Source organism: Anastrepha ludens, chromosome 2 (genome assembly GCF_028408465.1).
Source record: "Anastrepha ludens isolate Willacy chromosome 2, idAnaLude1.1, whole genome shotgun sequence".
Taxonomy (NCBI): Eukaryota; Metazoa; Arthropoda; class Insecta; order Diptera; family Tephritidae; genus Anastrepha; species Anastrepha ludens.
In genome coordinates, this window is record NC_071498.1 from 176,534,317 (window position 1) to 176,558,892 (window position 24,576).

Sequence of the window (24,576 nt, forward strand, 5' to 3'; positions counted from 1 at the left end):
AAAAAAAATAATTTTTAAATGATTACACGCCACTGTAATTCAAAAGCATTCTTTTACTTGAACCACCCGGTACATATAAACAAATACACTCACTCCCTAGTGCTTGCTAATGGAATAGTTGCTTTTTCGCTCTCTTTGTTTTTGTCATCTTCAAACTTTTGCATTTGCTATTGATTCCACAGTTGCTGCTGTTGTGACCACAAGGCAGCTGTGAGACTCAACGGAGCAAAAAAAATTAAAAAAATCCGGTCAGACGATAACAAGACAAGTCACATAGGCGATCGATAAAACTTTATGATTGAGAAAACAATAACTAACCACAACAAAACAATAGCAATAGCAGACGTGCTTGAGCAGGTATATTGATTGCAGTGGTCAGGCGCCTGTGCGTATGCAATGCTATGGACATATATTTTGAAGTATTTTTTATTAATTGATGGTACTTGACATTGTGGTGGGTGAGTAAGTACACAGTGCGGATGGCAATTTGGTCCCGAGAATTTCGGGATTATTTGCCTATATATTCGGCCTCGTTTCCCAGGTGATTTAGTCTGCGTCGTGCTACTGCTGGACAGTCGCATAGAACAAGTTGTATGGTTTCATGTGTCTCTTTACCGAGTCTTTAAGAATCTGTTTGTGCCACACCATTTTTTTCCTGTGCTAATTAAGTTTACAGTGTCCTATTCGTAGTTCAGTTTAAAGTTGTATGTCCTTTCTGCTTAGGTTAAGGATTGTTTCTGCCTTTATCCCTTCTGGATCTATGAGTCTTTTCGATTGCCGCATGTCCGTTTGGGCTCTCCAGTACTCGATTATGCGTCGTTGTTCCCGCTAACGTAAACGAGCACTTTTGAAGCTGATGAAAACTGCAGAAAGGTTCAGGACCAATGAAGGGAGTATTTGCACACTTGTTCGCTAAAGAGGCCACAATTTCATTCCCTTCGTGTTCCTCATGTCCCTGTACCTACATTCGAGTGACAAAGTTTCTTGATCTAGAGTTTCGAGAATTTTAAAACATCCTCAGACGAACCTTGATTGAAATGGGAAGCGATTTTAGCGAAGCTGCTTGACTTTCAGAGAGAATGCGGATATTGACACCCCTCGTGCCTCTACGAAGACATTCGCTTGCACATAGCTCTAGGGCGTGGACCTCCACGTAAAAAATTGAAGTCATTTTTCCCATTACAATTGCCTTTTTGAAATGTGGTCCGGGCTTTTTCAAAGATATTTCATTATTTTTCCATGCTTAATGATCACTGATGAGCACCTTGAAATTCTTTCCATCTTGCCTTCGACCGTCAAGCACTGAGAGTTCAGGACTGAACCTAGAATTTTTACATGTCATGTAAGCTTGTCTTCTGTAAGATGAAATAGATTAGGAAGCCTTAGGACTGCACTATCTGCCGACCGCTTGGCCACAGGGTAGAGTGGTATGGGTCCAGTGACCATTCCTAAAGCCATTGTGAGGCTATTCTGTGCACATTGTTAAGTGTCATCTGAGTCTTAATTCGGTCTACTTTTAGCCACCATACCAAAGAGTCGTAGGAGATCATTGGTACTATTATTGTCGTTTAAGACTATGCCATCATCTTTGGCCGCAGACCCCATGTCTTACCGTAAACCCTTGGCACATCCATGATGATCTCAAAGTTTTATTTGTGATGTACGATATATGATTTTTCCAGGTCAAGATTTTGCCAAAGATTTTTTTTTTGTTTTTTGTTTTCCTTGTTAACTCTTCTTGGTAACCGGATGTGTGCTGTTGCTTTTGCACCGTCCCATGAGATGTCGCTAGTTCGCGTGCATCTGCTAGTTTGCGCAACATCGACCTTCATCAAGTGTTTTTTGATCGACCGCGACCTCTGCTCTCTTGCGGGTTCTAGTCCAGTTCCATTCTCGTGATGCTATCTGGTGGTTTACTCAAAGTTTGACCTATCCATCGCCAATTTATGGTGTTTGATTTGCCTAAGGATGGGTTCCTCGTTCGTTAAGCTCCACAGTGCATCGTTACTGATGGCGTTTGCCCAGAATATTCCACAGATGAGGCGGAGGCGTTTGATGACGAAGGATTGTAGCCTCTGTGTGATGGTGTTCGCATTGCATCCAATTATGACCGAATTCAGCACTGTGATCTGAAAGATCTATCCTTCTATTCAATTTTTATTTTATTTTTTCCTTGTTCACTCCTCTCGGGAGCATATGGCCGCAACATCGACCTTCTCCAAGTGTTTTTTTGGTCGACCGCGACCTCTGCTCCCTTGCGGGTTCCAGTCAAATGCCATCCTCGTATGCTATCTGGTAGTTTTCTCAGTGCGGTTTTCTCAGTGTCACGAGGATGGCACTTATCAAGATTACCTCCAGATATTTCATATCAACGTATAGAGTTAGGTTTGCGTCCCTAAACCTAGCTTCCTTCTTCGAGTGAAGGGTACCGCACATGCTTTGTTCGGATTTGTCGAGAGTCCTTCCTCTTGTCGAGAGCTAGTTGCATGCGATGGGCTACACCTCCTTGGCAACATTCTTTGATTGACCTGACACATAATCTTTTCGGCCGAGTTTCAAAGATTGTTGCCCTATTCTTCAGCTTGTTGAGAGCCAGCGTTCTGATTACTCTCTCTATCTATTTCCTTCCTCAGATCAAGAGCCTCTATAGAGCAGAAAGAAGCATTATCAAAAGTAATGTCAACCGATGTACAGAAGGCAATTTCTTTACCAGCAGACGAACTTTATTCGATATATCTGAAGTGACTTCATCAGATTTCTAAACGCACAAGTTCTATTGGTTTTTATTTTGAAATTTCACTTTAAATTAGAAAAAACTAAAATTTAACCCCTTGCCTTATGAATCGAGCGACGATTGTGTGCGCCACTTCTCGTGCATAAAAACAATCTCTTATCTGATACGAAGTTCTCATTTTTGACTAGAACAAGGCATCACGTACGTGTCTTTCACTTTTGCCTATAAAAACTCATTGCGTGTCCGATATGAGGTTCTTCATTTACGCACGGCAGTAGGATCATAACTCCCTTACGTTGTTTTAAGGCAAAGGATTAAAACCCACTTATATTTATTTATGGTATAGGAGGAGGCTTCTGGTGCAATGTTGATAAAAAATTTATCGAGTTAAGTTGTTGCAAAATAATGCATATCTAGATTTCGAGACTAATTTCGAAAATCCCGGGACCATAAATACGAAAAAATTGCATCCCTCGCACATATGCATGAATTTAGTTACGATTTGTTAATTTAAATGTGCATTCATTTGAACTCTTTTGTGGGTTAAGAGGAATAGGATTCAGTTTATTACAATTCAAAGCAATTAAATGTGAAATCACCGGTCGCCTTCCTGTAGCTCATCTAACGGTAGGCCCAGCAAACTTGTTGTTTCGACAGGTTGGGTTTAGAGGGAGAGGGGTGTTAGATGAGTAGGTTTGTTGGGGCATGTGAAAAGGTGGTTAGTGTCGAGCAGGTTGTCTTCAGATGCTGGACATATGTTTAGTACGTCGGGGTCGATTCTGGAGCTTAACCTGCTACAGTATCCAGAACGTAATTGTGCTAAGGTTACGCGGAGTTCTCGAGGAAGTTGGAGCTCTTCGTCTACAATGGGTGGTGATTAGACTCTGATGACGGCATTCGGGGGTCGGCTGCTTAAGAAGGTGGTAAGAGCCCCCCGATGAATGTCGTTAATTGTCTGTCTGTACGCTGTCCGGTCCAGTATTTGTCGGTCTGTTTTGTCCTGGATCTCGTCCGCGTAATTAAGGAGGTGCGTCCTGACGTGCCTGGGGGCGCCTCAGGCTCAAGCAGGTGAGTTGAGCTCAACAGTTTATTATGCTCATTTACAGAGAGCAAATGCGCCTCGTCGTATAGATGATGAAGTGGGGACATCAAAATACATCCTGTCACAGTCCTAATGGCAGTATTTCGACAAGTCTGTAGCTTCGTCCACAGCGAATCACTGGTTTCAAGCAACCAGACAAGCGCAGCATAGTTCAGAATCGGCCAGCCAATTGCCTTAAATCTCGCCAACAGCATTTGTTTGTCTTTGCCCTAAGTGCTGCCGGCAAGCGATTTGAGGACCTTGTTGCGATTTTGGACTTTAGTGGCAATAGCGGTTGTATACACTCCCAAAAATTTTGAGGTTATTAACAGTCGGTATTGGTGTGTCGCCAAAAATTAAGAAATAGTTTTTTCTAATAGCGGTCGCCCCTCGGCAGGCAATGGCAAACCTCCGAGTGTATTTCTGCCATGAAAGAGCTCCTCATAAAAATATCTGCCGTTCAGAGTGGACTTGAAACTGTAGGTCCATCTATTTCTGGAACAACATCAAGACGCACGCCACAAATAGGAGGAGGAGCTCGGCCAAATACCCAAAACGGGTGTACGCGTCAATTACTTTAAGTTGTAGTTTGACCTCCTTTGTCCACGTCCACGGCGACCCTGGACTTCGTGGGGGGAAGTTGTAGGTTCTTCGCAGTGAAGAAGCGAGAAAGGCAGGCGAGGTAGTCGTTTACTTTGGTGCAGCCGGTTTTACGTTAGCGAAATGACTCAGGTTTTTCCCGAACAAGGGCTACCGCCCCAGTAAAGTAGCCCGGATGTACCGTCAATCAAACGTCTTCATCTTTATTGGTAAATACCTCGGCCGGCTCCTTTTCACAAGCCCCTCTTGAGGTCAGATTTATACCAATAGGAAATTAGCAAATGCTTGAAAATGTAATAATCGCGCATGCAATCATTATCATCATCTCTTAGCATAACAGCCCGGGGTAGGCTTTAGCTGCCTCAGCTATCGTTCTCCATTCAACACGATACAGCGCTAGAGATTTCCAGCTTTTCCAGCCTAATTTTTTCAGGTCCTCGGTGAGGTTATGCAGTCAAATTACTTTTGGTCTGCCAAGTGGTCTTGGTTCGCCTGCGCTCCTGGCTTTAGACAGCAGGCTGAAAGAGACTGCAGATGGGTAAAACTGATGTTACCTGTCAAGTCCGACCGGCTGTCGCAGATTCTCCCGATATTAAGCAGAAGGGACTATAAGCAGCTGGTTGGACTGATGACGAGCCATTATCTATGGGCGAATCACATGGAAAAGGTAGGCATCTCTGCCCAGCATGTGGAGAAGAAGAGGAGAGAACGTCTGCCCGGCCTTCGATTTGATCAGACTTAAGGTCTTTGGCACTGATGTGTTTAGAAGCGACCAACTTAGCTCGTTGGCACCACAAGATCCACTTAGATTTCTTCGGAGGTCGGATAGAGTTGAAGAAAATGAAAAATGGAACCCTAGAGTATGGATTTAAAGTTGTCCGCGTAGTGTACTTACTAGTTATCCCGACACAAAAAAGCAAAGCTAGTAATCAAGTAGTTACTAGTGAAAATAAGCCAATATTTAGTATTTCATCAAATTACAAATTTATTCTCTCGGATAAGATTGGCTGATCCGTTGATGTGGCAATAAATTATGAATGTTAGAAATTATTTAAAAGTACAAATCCTCAAAAGCATGTCAATGAACTAATCTATCTATCATACCATGTAATTCGTTGCTAAGTCAATGCAATCGTGGCAATTAGCCAATCGCATCCACACACACACAGATGCACGAACGTTGAAAATATTATCAGCTTTCTGAGTTCAGACTAACTTCATTGGCTTTAATCTGATTTCTTTCGTACTTTTGTTGGTTTACCCAAAGCTAAAACTACTCTTTAAACATTTACAGATAGCAGCGTCAACGTCTCGTGCACTCTCCCACTCACACCCACACCCACACCCATATGCACAAATGAATGTTACTCACCTCACATCGATAATCCCATGTCGATTGATGTAGCTCACAATCAGCTCGCGCAGCAAAGCCAACTCTTCACTCAACTTGCCAATGCTGGTGTTGGTCTTCGAGCAGCATTCGAGCAGACAGAGTAGGCCAGCCAGTGTTGCATTTCGTATGAAGATGTGAGAACTCTTCAAATAATTGCCAATGAGCTGGCACAATTGTTGCAATTCACCGATTGTTGGTATCAGCATTGCTTGCGTTTTGCACAGTAAGTAGATTAAGTGCTGCAAAGGAGAGATCGAAAAAAATCAGAAAATTAACTGGAACAAGAAACAACACAAAAAACAAGCGAGCGAGAAAAATTTAAAGAACTAAACGAACAAAATAAGAAGGTGCCTTAAAAAAAGAAAAACAGAAAAAGTCTGCAATGTGTAAAAGTGTGGCTTATACGAGAATGAAGGTAATGCCGAAATCACACTCAAACACACACACAGACACAGACACATATACATTTAAATGCGTTTACGTGTGCTTGTAAGCTAAGATAAATGCAATCGCCGCAAAGTGTAACGGTATTACTTGGGAAAACAAGGCGGTACTAGACGACGAAATCTACAAGTACTTGAACAAGGTGGACAAGCAGGCAGACAGACAGACCAACACACAAGCACATAAACTGAGAGACAAACACACAAATAGCCAGACGAACAGAATCATTACAAAGTACGGATAGGCGGAGGGAGGGACACACGAATGTGCTAATAAGACAACAGGCAAAAAAAGAAAGCAAGCCAAGCAAATTTGTGTGTAGCCACACATACATGCATACATACAGCGGCGGTCAAAATAATAATAGTGAAGAAACGAAGAAGAAGAAGTGAGATTTTATTTATTTTAAATATTTTTGTTGATTTTATTTTAATGCATTAAGCACATCGAAAATCGAGTTACGAAGGTCAGTATACAGAGCCGTCGAGGTAAATCCGGAAAACATTTCGAAAGCTCGGGAGCAGTAGCGTTAAGTCTAAAACCGCTGATAAAGGGACATATTTTTAGTGTATTGTTTCCTGATTGACATTGGAGTGCCGGAGTAAGTGCTAGTGAAACAATGAGTCGAGAGCAGGACAGAAGAGCTGCGATACTAGAGTCACTTCTCGCCGGAAAAAGCCCTAAAGAGATAATTGAGTGGTTTGGCTACAAAAAAACGCAACCCTGGAGGGATCGCGTGGCTGCTAGAAGATAATATGTGCTTCAGCAGGACTCCGCACCTGCTCACAAGGCAAAGAAGACTCAGGCTTGGCTCCAGAACAACCTACCCTACCACTGGTCACCAGATTTTTGGCCACCTTCAAACCCAGACTGCAATCCTCTTGATTATTACGTGTGGGGCACAGTTAGATTCTGGATCACTCTAACCAACGAACCAACCATTTGCGACATTAGCACTACTAATATTTTGACCGCAACTGTACACATATACTTATAGCGAATTCTAAGGGCAAAAATATCGTTAAGTTACTTGAGTAGCAAAAAGAGTGCAAATGACTATCCAACGGTCAGTACGAGAATCAACGTAACAAATTCATTTAAGTTCAATTGGCAGAGTTGCAAACAAACACACACACACATACACACGTGCGCGCCCATCGATGAGCACACAAGTACACATACATATATAAATATAAATAGGTAATATAATATGTGGCACATGCAATTGGACACGTCTTGCTGCATCGAAAGTGCTAAGTACCGAGTTGCAAGTTACATGTTGCAGCATGGCTGGACACATACGCACATACATACATACATACATACATACAGACACCCATGCATGTGTATATGGATTACATATAGCCAAACAATTTGCACAAACAACAATTGGTAAGTGGCTGTGAATGGAAGAAATCGGCAAAGCACAAACAATGAAAAACAAAAAAAAAACCACTGCCGACTACAACAGAAAACACAAATAACTGAAAGTAGAAAAACAGAAGCAAAAAAAAAAAACAAAAATTGCAAAAAATCTCTCGAATTGTTTACAACAACACTGCTCACAAATGAGCAACTTTAATCAGAAATCTTCATGAGCTGAGCAGAAAGCTGATGATGGCAACGTTTTGTCATTGTACTTTACCTGATGTGAAATTGTGTCGTCCATTGGTATTGTCTCTTGCAATTTTAAAGCTTTCTCCTTAATCCATTTGATTTGATCACGACTTTCGCATATTTCAGTGAACTTCACCAGATTTGGTAGAACCAAAATGTGATTGTGCTGTAAGAAAAATAAAAAAATAAATGCATTGATAAAAATTGTTTCACTTTATTGTGGTAAAATCGTACATTCTACATACAGGGTGGGCCATATAGCGTTTGCTTTTTGAACCACCTATTTTTTGAGAATGGTAACACAAATGACATGTCAAATGTGTTCATAATTTACTTAAAGGTTTGACATTTACGAAATGGGACGCTATACGCTTGAACAAAATTGGGAAATATTGAAAACTTATTTCCAAAGTGGTCAGCCTTCTTCTTCTTTTCTGATTTTCACATCGGTGGCTACGTCAATAAGCAAAATTGTCGGATTTGGGCCTCAGAAAATCCACACGTTACTGTAGAGAAGTAAATGCATCCACAACGAGTCACTGTTAGGTTAGGTGCGGTTTTTGGTCTGGCGGCATCATCGGGCCATTTTTTTCGAAAATGAGCGAGGAGCTGCGGTTACAGTAAAAGGCGAGCGTTACCGTGACATGCTCAACGAGTTTTTGTTTCCAAAAATGGAAGAGGATGACATGGACGACATTTGGTTTCAACAGGACGGTGCAACTTGTCACACTGCCAAAGTTACACTCGAACTTTTGGCTACCGTTTTTGAAAACCGAATAATCAGCCGAAATTCCGATATCAATTGGCCGCCTCGGAGCTGTGATTTAAGCCCGTTGGACTATTTTTTGTAGGGAGCCGTTAAGGACAACTGCTATGCGAACCATCCAGAGACGATTGATGCTTTAAAACAGGAAATCGAAGTTGCCATTCATGAAATTGGAGCCCAAACAATCGAAAATGTGCTTAAAAATTGGGTTGATCGAATGGCCTACTGTAAAGCCAGTCGTGGCAGTCATTAGAACGATATTATTTTTCATTCATAAATGACAATGTTCAGTCTTCAAAAAAAAAAGTTTGAAAAAATATTGATTAGTTTTTTTTTTATAGGCGATTCAAAAAGCAAATTTTACTTGGCCCACCCTATATATCCAACGCACATTTCAGCGACACAACTGGGTAATTTCTTAAATAAAGACTACTAAATCGAAAGGATATTTCTGTGGCCAAATAACATAGTGTAGCAGCCACAACTACCAGCGTCGAAAATGTTAAATTCTTAGAAATACAAATCTACTCAAATCGGCTCAAATACTCATTAACAAATTTTAATTTTGTGTCAGCAGGGGTTCCTCAAGGATCAGTTCTGGGCCCACTGCTATGGAACCTAATGTATGGCAGGGTTCTAAGACAGGATATGCCCCCTAGAACTAGGTAAAGTCATTGGATTCGCGAATGGCATCGCGGTGGTAATGGTAGCAAAACATATTTACGAAATTGAGAGGATCGCCAGCGAATCAGTAAGCGGGATCAAAACTTGGCTAAGGTCTATGAAGCTGGAATTAGCTGAGCATAAGACCGATTTAGTCCTAATAAGCAGCAGAAAGATAGTGTAAGCTATAAATGTAAATGTTGGGACTGTAACTATTAGTTCAACCGCCGCTATTGTGCAGTCCTGTCTGTCGCGAATAATGCCAAACAATGGTGGACCAAGCCACAGCAAAAGAATACAACATATATAGCAGGGTAGTCAGTTCGGTTCTTTTGTATGCCGCACCGATCTGAACTGAACTTAAATAGCTTCACAAAAACCTGACAGCCATTTATCGGCTAAGCGCTTTGCGGACTATCTGCGGCTTCCGTACAATTTCGGACGGTGCTTCCTTCGTTATGGCAGGACCAGTCCCCGTAGACATTTTGGCCAAATAAATGCAGAGAATGTATATAAGGCTATCTGAGCACGACGGTAGAGCAAATCGTAAAAAGATTGCAGAAGAAGGCGTCGTTCGATCGCCCACTGGCAAGACCGGTGGGACAGATAACCGAGAGGTAGACGTACGCATGGGCTAATACCCATTCTTACGACGTGTTTAGAAAGGAGCCATGGGGACACAAACTTCCACCTAACCCAATTTTTTTTAGGGTACGGAGTATTTCGAAAATACCTCCATAGATTCGACCATGACAATTCTCCAAACTGCCCAATCTGCACGGAGACGGAAGAAGACGCTGAGCACGTCTGGTTTCAATGCCCACACTATGCTCCCGAAACCTGTGGTATATTAAACGGAGAAAATCTTATAGATTTTATACTAAAATCGGGTGATAACTGGAAGCGAGTCTGCGCGCACCCAAAATATATCCACAATGATCTAAGACACGCGGAGGTTCGCAGACGAAATAACTAGAAGCCTGAGAGCTAACCAGCCCCATGAGGTAATTCCTTTTTGGACAGTTCCGCGGGGAGAGTTTTAGATAGTGGAGAGGGGTTTGGTACGTAGGTGTAGATGTGAGGCTACAAGTTGTGCATACTGCTATGCCGGTGTAGCAGTACTCATGAGAGCTTCCTATTCACGGGCGTCAGAAATATATTTTTGCAATAATATTCACTACTTATGGGTACTTACGCTTTAACCACCTTCAACAAAGAATTGAGGGAATCTAAAAGGGCTTCTTGGAGAGAACATTGTGACAAGCATCATTAAAAGATCACTCAAACGGCATATGCACCCTGAAACATCCAGATGGTAGCTACACCAAAAACTTAGAGCAAATCAGTAAACTTCTACTGGACACTCATTTCTCTGGAGGTCATGCTTTATATGAGTCTCCAATGTCGGTAGAACTTCTATTGAGAGGAAGGGCCTTAAGCTGGCAAATAAGGCATCTCACGAAAATTGGGCACAATGGGCTATATCTACATTCGTTCGATAACACATCCCATGACGCAATCAACAGTGCTCTATCTCAAAAGGACGTACCTAAACCCATCATAAGATAGATATCAATTCTGGCATCCAGAACGATCAGTGCAGAATTAGGAGGAAGCATAAAGTCTATCAAGGCCACAAGAGTATTCCCGCAAGGAGGAATACTCTCTGCTCTTCTGTGGGCACTAGTAAAAGACGAGCTTCTCCATAAACTGAACAATCTAAGATTCTGCATGCAAGGTTATGCTGATGACCTGGTAGTATATATAGTGCGCTGACATGAGGAGACTATATCTAACCGTATAATAAACAGCTGGTACACCGGTTAGGTTAGGTTGTAATGGTTGCCCAGAGAGTGGGCCCACTTAGACGAAAGAAGTTTGATTGATTCTTTGTGATACCATTCATTGCAAGAGGGGAAAAAAGAGGTGAAGGAAAACACGATAGGATGAACAGGACAGGGGTGGGGAGGGTTGAGTATTTATGGACTATGAACGGTGACTAATTTGCGGTTGTGTTAACCTCTTTATGCTGCTGATGAAGCTTTTAAATTTTTTATATCAAGACCTGCTTCGTCAGCAGGCGCAGAAAAGAAGTGAGAACCAAGATGCTTAAATCTCAGTTCCGCGAGAGGAGTAGGTGCTGAGATGATTCCACCTCATCCTCTATACAGCTAAAGCAAAAAGGACTCGAAGTGGGGGATGCCCAAAAAATTTGAGAGCCGAGATTTTGTCATCTTCAGAATATTCCTCGAACGCCTCCGATCCAAACGTGGCCAGAAGGATTCCGCAACCTTACACGTTCGTGTACTTGCCCAGCGCTCGCTGAGTTGGTGCAAAGCACATCCTTCCAGGAATAGAGCACAGGTTGTCGAGGGGATCCCGATTCTCTCCTTTCGCAGACACACTACACCACACCCTTGCCTGAGCAGATCGTCGGCTTCGCAGTTTCTGGCAATGTAACTATAACTAATTACCCAGATTATCCTTATGTCGAAGAATTCTGGTGTAATCGAGAGAGAGACATGGCATTCTCTGACCAGTTTCGAATGCGTCATAACAGAGCCCAGGGCCCTAATTGCCGCTTGGCTATCGGAGTACATATTTACCTTCATAACAGTTATTACGCAAGTAAGTAGCCAGTCAGCTGCTTCTTTGATTGCGGCCACCTCTGCTTGGAATACACTGCAGTGATCCGGTAACCTGAATTTGAGTTTGATGACGAGCTCTTTACAGAATACTCCTCCTCCAACCCTACCAACCAACTTCGAGCCATCCGGGAACAGGTTAACCAGGCCCTGGCCCCAGGTGTTGCCCCCCGTCCACTCCTCCCTTGACGGAATATGGTCCAGAGGGCTCTCTATCTCTAGCCCATCTAAAACTGCGCTACTGTCGTTCACTAGAAAAAGAAACATCAACATTAAATGCTCTGCCCTATATGAATCGACACTTCAACTCTCCACAGAAGCGAGGTATCTTGGTATAAACCTTGACCAAACGTTCAGTTGGAACTCTCATCTTGAGAAAGTTGGTTTAAAGACCGACTGTCACTTCTACATACCTATCATTTCCCATTACCGAAGACTGCATTAGTTGGGAAGGTGGATATAACTTAAAATGATTACTGCTGAACGCCTTCCCTATAAAATCTCAGCTTCAATGAGAATATGGAGAGCCACTCGCAAAACTTTTGAGTGCAACTCTTCGCAGGAGTTGGTCTTCTCTCTTCCACAGCCTCCACAACATTCTCAACTTCACCAACTCGGTCGCTCACGGGCTCTGGCATGTTGAGTCGTTTCGACGTCAATCTAACATAACTTTTTCGAAGTAAATCCAAAAATACTTAGAAGTACCGAATTACCGGTTCAAAAACATAAGAATTGTGAAATTCAAGTATTTAAAGGAACTAAAATTTCACTCTCAATTACAGCCTTTGACTTAAAACCAAAAATGAAAAAAAATAAAAAAAAGGTAGATGCAAGGATGTGGCGCATATAAATTCTGCAAAAAAAACGTATCCGGGTGTTATCCAAATCCATTTGTACGTGAGCGTGCGGGTGCAGCTTACATTAGAGATTTGAGCAGGGTCAGAAGGGGCAGCAGGCGCTAAAGCGTAGTAAGGGCAAATCTGACAGCAACCATTTAGCGGCGATGCGCGCATGTATGCCACTCAATTTATGTGACAGAAGCGAGAACTTTGCCACCAAAAAGTAGGATTTCGGCACCCAGCGCCGCCACTATCTTTAGGCTCAACGACAATGGTAATAAAAAGCTATCACGCAGCACTTGGTGCACTCGAAAGCATATGTATGTGTGTAAAGGGTGCCCAGATAGCAATGACAGTTTTGCGGATTATTATGTTTCAGCAGCTGTCAAAGGTACCAATGGCATTCAGCTCTCAAAATATTCAGTAAGGCTGGCCATTTCATCATGCGTCGTTTCCACCTGCCGAGCATATCAACTTATATCGAAATTCCGGCTCAGTTGCAAATGCGCAACATGAATTTCGTCACAGGTCAGCCGTCATCTTGGCACCAATGCACAGATAATTGTGCACGGTGGAAAAAATTTAGCGTAAATATAATCTTTTGGATCTAAAGCCACTAAAGCGGCCGATAATGGTGCGAAATGAAGCAAGCATTGTCACCGTAGCGATCTGTAACGAAGATGACCTAGAAATTTCAACTCTCGAAATGTTTCAGAGAGTGAACCCGGCTATTTTGTGGTTGGACTTGGGCTTACTAAAGTTAGATCCACATAAAAATGAGCCCGACGACTATAGGCACCGCCGCGTTCTGAAAGTTAGTTAGCGATCCAAAATTTGCTCGAAAAATCATCCTCTCTAATGAGGACCATCAGCGGCTTTGTCAAAAAGCAAAATTGCCATTAGAAGTGTGAAACAAATCTACAAATGTTCGATTAAGCATGAATGCATCCACAAAAATTCGACTGTTTGGTGCAGTTAATGACATGGCGGTATCATCTGATCCTCTTTCATTCGACTCAGAGAAGAAGACACCATTACCGTCAATGGTTCTAGATATCGAGGGATGATGAAAACGACTTTCTGGTGCCAATGCTCGACACACCCAGATATCCGATATGTTGTTCCAACAAGATGGTCCTATATGTCACACAAGCGACGCAAGGTTTGAAGTTAATCTAAATATCACACACCTGGTGAATTTCATCAGCAGCTTGAGGCGGTTAATACAAAAGTAATAAGCTACTGTTGGTCGTCATCCACTAATCCAAAACTCCTTCTTCCTTTTCTTCCACTTGACTGGTTTTCCCCTTCTTCTTTTCCCTCTTCCTTCTCCCTAGTATCATAAAAACGGATAAAGTTTGAATTAGTTGTCCAAGTAGGGCCCTCGCAAAGGCAGCTATTTATCCTATCTTACTCTATCCTATTAAGCCAACCAATTTAGAAGAGCTCTAAGTTAGGGAGGTAGGACCCAAATATAGGGATTTTTTGGTAGAATATGGTAGCACATACAACTCAAATCTTTCTTAAATCAACTTAGGTGGTTATTGATTTGATTTGATTTATATTGACATCAATTTGATAAGTCATACTGTTGTTGTTTTATTTAAACTCGCTCATGGTCCCAAATTTGGCAAATACGAATTTCCATTGTAATTCTATATCTATTCCTCTCTCAATACCCGGTTTTGCCCCAATGTCTATACTGCTCTCTTTCAATCCTAATCCCTATCCTAATCCTTATCCTAATCTTAATCTTAATCCTAATCCTAATCCTAATCCTAATCCTTATTCTTATTCTAGTCTTATTCTTATTCTTATTCTTATCCGTATCCGTATCCGTATCCGTATCCTTATCCTTATCCTATCCTTATCCTTATCCTTATCCTTATCCTTATCCTTATCCTTATCTTTATCTTTATCTTTATCTTTATCTTTATCCTTATCCTTATCCTTATCCTTATCCTTATCCTTATCCTTATCCTTATCTTTATCCTTATCCTTATCCTTATCCTTATCCTTATCCTTATCCTGATCCTTATCCTTATCCTTATCCTTATCCTTATCCTTATCCTTATCCTTATCCTTATCCTTATCCTTATCCGTATCCGTATCCGTATCCGTATCCGTATCCTTATCCTTATCCTTATCTTTTTTTATGTCTTAGCCATAAAAGGCATCTAAAAAACCTATTTGCCTATTTATATAGGATATTTATTTTCCTATCATCCATCTTTGGCCACCCTATACCATACATTTATGTAATAGCCTTGTGGGTTTCACTAAATTTCGCGCTGTTCGCTTGATGTTCGTTTATTTCAAACTGGCGAATTTTACACGCCGCAGTAACTGAATTGATGTCAAAAATTATGTGGTATGTAAAAGTTGTGTGTGCGCGAGTAGTTGGCAATGCAGCGCAGCAGTTAGATATTGTGGCATGGCTGACAATCGCGTGTGGCATGCAAAGTGCATACTATATACAGGCGTGGGCCGCCCTTCGAGACAATTCACATTCCATGCCATACAGTTGGCAATAATCGAGGCTGACTAAAGTGACTGCAGTCATTGGAGTAGCGCTCAAACTACCCTACCAATTAACTAACACCATCAATAAGCCAGTCGAATGTCCTTCAAACCGCTGTTGGCGTACGCTTAATGAATTTCAATTTCAGTTTCTGTCATTTGGCACTGCCAGCTGCATGTACCGTCATAAATTTCTACAAGACTATCAGCAACAGAAGGCAGCTCGGAATTCTCATTTGGTGTGCGCGAAATTTTGATTGATTTTGCATGTTGCACGAAGTGCCGCAAGTTGCATGTTACAACTTACACTAAGCAATTTGCAACTTTTCCCCAAAATCTGTATGCCACGCACACACCAAATACTCTATATTTGTATATGTAAATATATATATTACCTCGCCCATTTCACCATAACCATCATAATCACCATCCTCTATGCACGTCGATTCCTTATTTTATTCACTCACCTCAATTATCTGCATTAGCACATCGAAAATCAGCTGTGTGCTACTCTTGAAATCCACGCCCGATTGCGCTGTGAAGTAGCGATAATTTTTCGTTGCTGTATCCTCGTTAAGACGTGCCGCACCGCCTGCAATATCTTGCGCCCTTCGCTCCGTCACACCAACGTCACCGCTTGGCAGTTCCGCATCACTCGCATTGTTGTTGGTTACATTTTGTGCGTACGCCTCCATTTGTTGCCACATAAAATTCAAATCATATTGATTAACTCTAAATTGGCTGGTGCCAATGACAGAGTCGCGCAAGCGGGCACTGCAGTCAGCGCGCAGTTGGCGCTCCAGATTGGGATGATAGAAGACGTTCGCCTCGGAGGCAAGTAGTTGCACTTTATGCAACTTTTTAAGGCTGTAAAGAGACAGAGAGAAGGAGAAAGAGATTGGAGTGAGTGAATGATGCCGAGAAAGTTGAGGTGCAACAAATCTTTAATAACAGTAAAAAAAAACATTTCAAATATTACCAATAAGAGTGTGAGTGAAGCAAAGGAGGTATAAAACCAATTTAAATTCGAAGCTTAACAGAATCAATCTCATTTGAGAACTGCACTATACGAATATTTTATATTTTCCCACATGAATGTAGTTGCTTAAAATACATGGTCGTACATTTATAGAGGGTCAAATGGCTTCTACAGCTGGCTGTTCAGTAGCCCATTTTGTCAAATCATTCCATTTGCAGTAAATTTGCCCCATGTTTCGCCACTTATCGCACCAAGGCAACTTCGATTTAATGTTTCAGCTCCTGAATCGTCGCTGCAAAGTTTAGGTAACATTTACGCTTAACGATGCCTCTCTAAAACTAATCTAATTTAGTCAATTTACGGTTTTTAAGCGATTAAAGCATCTGAAAAACGGAAAGAGTACCGCTAAACTGGTGAAAATCCCAAAGAAAGTTGCGCCTTCTGAATGTGGTAACTGGAAGGGGATTATGTTGTTATGCGTAACACTCGAAGTCCTCTGCAAAGCCATTCTTAACCGCATCAGCGAAAAACTTGATGGCACTTTACGTGGAGCATCTTCTATGCTACTGTCCGGCACTCCCGAAAACTAGACTATCCTACCTGGGTGCTTACAGCCTTGAAAGGCTAGAATCTATCCCTGAATTGAAGCTCGAGCGACTCCCTAAAATTCGCGAGCAGTACGCACATCTTGAGTGATGCATATTTTCGCTAAACAGGACTCTGATCTGGTATGGCTATGGACCAAAATGATCTCTGCGTGCCTTTGGCCAGCCAGTATAACCTAATCTACGTAGACAACCAGCCGGATTTAGGCCTGAAAAATCGCGAATGGATCAAAACTCCACCCTTCGGATCGTTGCTGAACAAATTGTCGAAATGCAGAACTCTCCACTTTGCCTTTGTTGACTTTGAGAAGGCTTTTGACCGGTTGCAGCGTCATAGTGTATGGAGCGCGCTCCGTCGTAATAGTTTTAGAAAAATTAGTAAGCCTAATACAGTCTCAATATACTGGTTTGCAATGTAAAAAGGCTGCATGATGATGCGTTATCCATCCAAATTGTACCCTTCGCAGGAGTGAGACAGGCTGTATTCTATCGCCACTCTTGTTTCTAATCGTAAACGATGATGTGCTAGGCAATGCCCACAGTCTGTCTAGCAGCGGCGTCCTCAGGGACCCAATCAGTATGGAACCCCTAGACCAAACTAGACGATGTGGCTACCTATGCAGATCGCGTTGGGTTGCGTATTAACATTGAAAATACGAAGTCCATGGTAGAAAAATCACATCTGACGGCGGTATTAATACTGACATTTAGTAGAGAATAACGAAAGCCAGCTCATCCTTCGCTATGCTTAAAAGCTTATGGTACTCGAAGCAGCTAACCGCCAGAACAAACCTAAGGATTTTCAACTCGAATGTGAAGACTGTAGTGCTGTATGGCAACGAAACGTGGTCCGTAACAGATTTAACAACAAAAAAGCTCCTAACATTTATAAACTCTTTACTTAAGTCCGGTTAAGATTGAAATACACCAACGAAAGTGGAAATAGATAGGCCATACAAAACGTAAACCTGCGACGGACATCAACAGAATATCCTTAGACTGGAATCCGCAAGATTCTCGAAAAAGAGGACGGCTAAAAGGAACATGCAGACGAAGCCTGTTTGACGAATTCACGACAACTGACGACTCGCTCACTTGACCGTAGATAAAGTCAAAAGCTGCAAATCGACCCCAATGAAATTTATTTGTATCGGCACTTTGCGCCCCCCAGCCGGCGCGATAGGAAATAATAATAAGCGACCAATTGGCATCTCTGCTGTGGCTGGTTATTTGATTTTCGAATGTTGTCCACTCGGTATCGCCGAATTGTGGACTTCTGAGGAAGTCGAGCTAGAGGTTATGGGACGGGTTACAGATTGTGGATAGTGATACGGTCCTCAGATATGAAGGGCAGCAGAAATCCATTGACCATGACGAGGTGAGAAAGCGATAACGAGGCTAGATAACAACAAAGCCGCGGGCACCGACGGACTGCCGGCTGAGCTATTCAAACAATGCAACGAGGAGCTGGTAAGATGCCTGCATCAGCTTCTATGCAAAATATGGGCGGATGATGATAAGCGGATGCCTGCCGATTGGAATTTAAGTGTGCTTTGCTCATCCATAAGAAGATGACGTTGCTAAACACCAGCAGCGCCGTCAGAATTGGGAAGGACCTCTCCGAGCCGTTTGATACCAAACGAGGTTTCAGACAGGGTGACTCGCTCTCGTGTGACTTCTTTAACCTGATGTTGGAAAGGATCGTACGGCCCAAGAACTTAATCCCTCAGGATTTCATAAGCGCGTAGAATTGTTGGCGTATGCCGATGATATTGACATAATTGGCGCCCGTTAGATCTGCCTTCTCCAACCTGGATAATGAGGCAAAGCGAATGCGTCTGGTGGTGAACGAGGACAAAACGAAGTACCTCTTGTCATCAAACAAAGAGTCGATACACTCGCTTATCGGCACCCACGTTACTGTTCACAATTATGATTTCGAGGTCGTAAAGGACTTCGTTTATTTAGGAACCAGCTTTAATACCGCTAATAAAGTCAGCATGGAAATCCAACGTAGAATTTCTCTTGCCAACAAGTGCTACTTTGGACGAAGTAGGCAATTGAGTAATAAAGTCCCCTCTCGACGAACAAAACTAACACTCTACAAGACTCTCATCATGCCCGTCCTAACGTATGGCGCAAAAGCTTGGACGATGACAACATCCGATGAAGCGACGCTTGGAGTGTTTGAGAGAAAGATTCCGCGGAAGATTTTTGGACCTTTGCCCGTTGGCAACGGCGGGTATCGCAGGCGAAGGAACGGTGAGCTGTATGAGATTTACGACGACATAGACATAGCGCAGCGAATAAAGATCCAGCGGCTACGCTGGCTGGGTCATGTCGTCCGAATGGATATAAATGCTCCGGCTTTGAAAGTATTCGATGCCGTACCAGATGGTAGTAACATAGGAAGAGCAAGCCCTTCTCTGCGTTGGAAAGATCAGGTACAGAAGGACCTGGCTTCACTTGGTGTGTCCAATTGGCGCCGATTAGCACGAGAAAGAAACGACTGACGCGCTTTATTAAACTCGGCCAAAATCTCGTAAGCGGTTATCGCACCAATTAAGAGGAGAAAAGAAAAAATGTACCGAATTTTCTCTTTGTTGACTTCCATATTTAACACCCTGTAACTCACAACTGAATAGAACCAACAAAACACAGCAAAAGAGTTTTTTTAGTGTGAAATGGCACTTGGACAACGAGCATTAACTTGATCGATACTTTACGAAATCGATCACTAGAGCCATCTTCCAAAAAAATAATGGATTTCTTTTTCCCCAAATTAATATTTATGTACAAGTAAACAATCCTGGATAAGCAGCCAGTAAGAAGACTGGGAGTGCTAAAAATGAAGACACCTTTTACAAAAAAATTTTTATTTTTCAACATAGTCCCCTTTAAGAAATATACACTTCTCTCAACGCTCCAGTCATTTTTTTAACCCCCTCCGCTTGTGTTTCGGCGATGATCCCCTCGTTTGAACTACATTTTTCTCCCGCGAGCTATATCTTCATATTAGGAAACAAGAAAAAGTCGCAGGGAGCCAAATCGGATGGATACAGGGGGTGTGCCAACAATTCATAACGCAATTCATGCAGTTTGGCGGCCACAATTCCGGAAGAATGTGCTGACGCGTTATCGTGATGAAGCAGCATCTTCTTTTCGGCCGTGTTTTCTTCAATTTTTTGTGAAAGGCGTCCAGTAACTCACTGTAGTATAGTCCAGTGATCGTTCTTCCTTTTTCTAAAGGATGCCTAAGGATGCAGCCATTAGGATCCCAAAAAATCTTCGTCATGACTTTTCCGGCCAAAGGGACGGTCTTCACCGTCTTTGGAGCAGATTTACCGACAGAAATCCATTGCTTTGATTGTTGCCTAGTTTCTGGTGTGTAGTGATGAGTCCACGTTTCATCAACAGTGACAACACGACGCGAAAATTTCTACGGATCTCGGTTAAATTGCTCCAAACACTGCTTTGAAGTTAACAGCCGCATCCGCTTTTTGTTACTTGTGAGCAATCGCGGTACCCTCCGGGCCGATCCATTTTTTATCGCCAACTTATCATGTAAAATATGAATTGCCGTTGCGGTCGACACACCTTTGACCTCTGTGACTTCACGCCTTTTCGTTCGTCAGCGTTCGATCAGTGAGAATCATGGACTTTGCCAGGCATTCTTGTCGCTCCTGACCAAAAACTGATTTTCGTCCACGTTGAAATTCGTTGAACCAATATCTAACTGTGGTCACAGATGGCGAAGGGTTCTCATAGACCGCATCCAACTTTACTTTTAATCTCCATGCATTTTTTTCCATATAAAAACAAAAAGCGAATTACCGAACGATGCTGCTATTTTTCCATCTTAGCGAAAATCACGAAGCGCGTCTTACTCGAATAGCTGCCAAATCCAAACTAACCTATCAATCGGTCTGAAGTTTGTTTTGCCGTCGTTTGATAGATGGCAACACACGATGCTAGCACCAACTTCCCTCAGGAGCGCCCTCTGTCACCACATACGTTTACTTATTGAGCCGCCCTCGTACAAGTCCTCCAAAACATCCACAACGCCCGATAATTCGTACTGACAAGGCGAACAAATGTCGTCTTCAAATAAGAATTGTGGCCTGGTTCCACATCTACCGCCGTCTGTCTTCATGTGAAGAGCGGCTCAAAGTAAGTCTGTCTCGTAGCTAGCGGTTGTCTCGTGGAATGTGTTATTCTTCGCAAGTTATACTTAAGGTGGTAGCCCCACTATGAGGATAGGAATTCTAGGCTAACAACCCAACATCAACTACACGCAACATTTAATTTTTCTCTGTAAAAATGCGTAAAAGTCAGTAAATAAGCCGCATCATTATTTCTAATATTAGACCAGCCGCAAATGCTAATATAACACAAATTTATGTATATCTGCACATCAGTTTCTAATGAAGTGGCAGCAAAAAATATAACAGCAGCAGCTTAAACAAGCAGATCAGCAATAAAATAGCAACAGCAAATTATAGAATAATAGCACATCCGCCCATCTTCACTTCCGACTAATAGAAATTTTCAATGTAGCAGCAAATGAATAAGCTGGATCATATGCATGTTAAGCATACAATACACATGCACACACACACACACATATTTCAAATCAGCTACATGTGTACACAAAATAATCTTCGATGTGAAACGCCTGAACGTATGCTATGGATTTAAATGATCCGGAGCATCTAAGCATGTGTTAGTGACTTTAATAACGGCATTGTTCAAATTTCATTATTTATTTTTATTGCATATTGATAAGCCGCAGCAGCCACTACAAATGACGAGATATAACCATCAAAGACAGCGGAGGCAAAACACACACACACTTCCACACTTATTCATATATTATGCGGCATAAATAAAATTAATAGCCAGACTAGCGTTGTTCCATGAAAGAACAAAAGCAAATGAATCTATCAATATGAACAACAAATATGCAGCCGAGTTCAACCACCATCGGCCCCGCATCATTTAGCGAGACTTGTCGTACAAGTCTGCTTTTAGGCGCACGCACGCAATAACTAATGGAAATCTTAAGCAAAGCCAGGCTAACAAAGCGAAACAATACAATACAATGCCTGTCGAAAGATAAGTAGGCAATGGAAGCGAAATAATTTAACCGAAACAAAAAGACAGCGGAAAGTCGCAGACGTCCCCGTCGAAGTGTAGTGTGAAAGAAGCAAGCATCACGATATAAACACGTCATAAGCTGCATGTTTGAATTGTGTCGCTATGACCAGCGATGGATGATGGGCGAGGAGATAGCGAAGTGCAATTAGGGCACATAGCAGCTTGATCAAAAAGTTCCCGGAATATATTCAGAAAATTCAAATAGCGAATTTTTTTCTCGAAAGAGATATTGTCTGGATCTCTTGACTGAAGTTGTTCTTAGTGTTAATGCTGGACCCTAGGTAGATAAAGTCCTTGGCTACGCCGAACTCGTGCTTGTCAATCCCAACCTGCTGTCTAATACGCGTAGACTTTTTGGTTGTTGACACGAGGTACTTTGTCTTGCCCTCGTTTACCGCAAGCTCCACTCGGGATTCTTTTTCTTTGGGCTGGGCAGGCAAATTAAAAGCAGAGCCCTCTCTCGATGCACGAAAAAAAATCACTCAACCTCCCGGTCTTACTGCACGGCGCTGAGTCCAGGACATTGACGAACACCGATGGACGGGGAATAGGAGCTGACGAGAGAAAAATTCTTCGTAAGATCTATGGTCCGATTTGCGTGAATAATGCATATCGAATCAGATAGAACCATGAGCTGTACGCCGACAAAGTGAAGCGCATTAAAATTCAGCGGCTGCGCTGACTAAGTCACGTTAAGCGAATGGAAAATAACGCTCCAGCAAAGAAGGTGCTCTTTTCAAAATACACTGGCGGAACTCGCAAAAAAGGACGTTCTCATCTACATTGGAAAGACCAAGTCGACGACGACCTGACCAGCCTTGGTATTTCTAACTAGCGTCAACGCGCGCAATGCAGATGCCATTGGCGCAACATTTTAGTAGGGGCCACGACCGACCATCGGTTGTAGTTGGCAGCCAAGAAGAAGCTATTATGGCCTCAATTTGTTCCCCATTAACTATATATATATATATATATAATTGGCGCGCACACCCTTTTTGGGTGTTTGGCCGAAGCTCCTCCTCGCATCACAAATACGTCTTGTTGTTGTTCCACAAATGGAGGGACCTATAGTTTCAAGCCGACTCCGAACGGCAAATATTTTTATGAGGAGCTTTTTCATGGCAGAAATACACTCGGAGGTTTGCCGTTGTCTGCCGAGGGGCGGCCGCTATTAGAAACATTTTTGGAACTCTATTTTCGGTACAGCCATCAGAGCCGTCTTCAAATGTTCCACTACTTCCTTTCGGCTGTTTCGGCTGTTAAAACGCGTCCCTCGTAGTGGTTTTTTGATTCGATCAAACAGAAAAGAATCACAGCGAGCCAAATCAGGTGAATTTGACGGCTGTTGGATGGCATACGTTTCGTTCTTGGTCAAAAATTTACGGGTAATAAAGGCACTGACGACAGTGCGTTCTCATGGTGCAAAATCCCCGAGCTGTTTGCCCACAAATGTTTTCTTGTTTGACGAACTGCTGCACGTAAATGTCTCATAACTCCCAAATAACAGTCCTGCTCATTAACTTTCTGACTTTTTGCAAAAATTCGTGGTGTACAATACTGTTGTAATCAATAGAAAGCGTCAGCATCGCTTTCTTTTTTAACTGAAAACGAATTGGTTTTTTTTGGTCTTAGTTCATTCGGAGCTCTCCGCTCACTCGCTTGATATCTGGATTGCGTTGTGCACTCCTAAGCCCACGTCTCGTCTCTATGAATGTTGGGTCAGATTCAACCTTGGAAATCATGTCTTCGGCGATTTCAATTAGTTGTTTTAGAGCGTCACCTGACGGTTGTTCTGGGTACTTTTTGCTCAAGGAGGTAGTGGCACAAATCCTGCACTTATTCCACGGTTTAAGTTGCTACAGTCCTACATTTTTGGATAATTGGTAGCTCTAGCAATAAAATTTTATGATTTCATGGATATTTGGCATGGCGACTATGTGATCTGTCTTAGGAACCATGCAAGACGTAATAGCTTACATGCTCAGGCTGGTAATCGATACTCTAAACGTAATCGATACTCCAACCTTATTACCAACCACATTAGAAATGCTTTCTATAGTTTAAGATGGAGTGACGTAATTGAATCCTTAGTGGTAAAATTCAAGATCCCGAATAATCTATTGAACTTTGGAATATGAACTACGATGAAATCCTTCCAATAGAAATGCCTGAAGACGTGCATCTAGTTGGATAGTCAGCTGTAATAATCGATCGAAACACTGACGAAGTCAAAAGGAAGTTAAATCACTTAAAGATCCTAGTACTCTAGCCACGCCAGAGGTCCACGAATCGAAACTGGCCGCAGAGAAGCCAGAGCTAATCTTTCTAACCAACAGAAGTGTTCCATTAGAGGTAACATAGATATGTACATGATAAGTACTCAATGTTACTTTATCGGCAAAAAGAGTGATGAAATACTTAGGAGTGCAATTAGACTCAATATTATCTTATTGGGCGCACATAAATTATGCAGCCACAAGAGCTGTCCAAATAAGCTCCATGTTAGGTACACTCATTACAAGCCTTGGAGGTC

At 42.3% G+C, this 24,576-nt stretch overlaps 1 protein-coding gene across 2 annotated transcripts in view; it reads right to left on the reverse strand.

Annotated features, from left to right (window-relative positions):
- The window catches only part of LOC128855915 (uncharacterized), a 311,903-nt gene that overhangs the window by 69,006 nt on the left and 218,321 nt on the right, over positions 1-24,576 (reverse strand). For both annotated transcript variants that reach the window (XM_054091156.1, XM_054091155.1), the window contains 3 exons: positions 15,770-16,169; positions 7,898-8,035; positions 5,788-6,047 (listed from right to left, as the gene is read on the reverse strand). In XM_054091156.1, the coding sequence (XP_053947131.1) occupies positions 5,788-6,047; positions 7,898-8,035; positions 15,770-16,169 (798 nt within the window). The remainder of the gene's footprint in view (positions 1-5,787; positions 6,048-7,897; positions 8,036-15,769; positions 16,170-24,576) is intronic.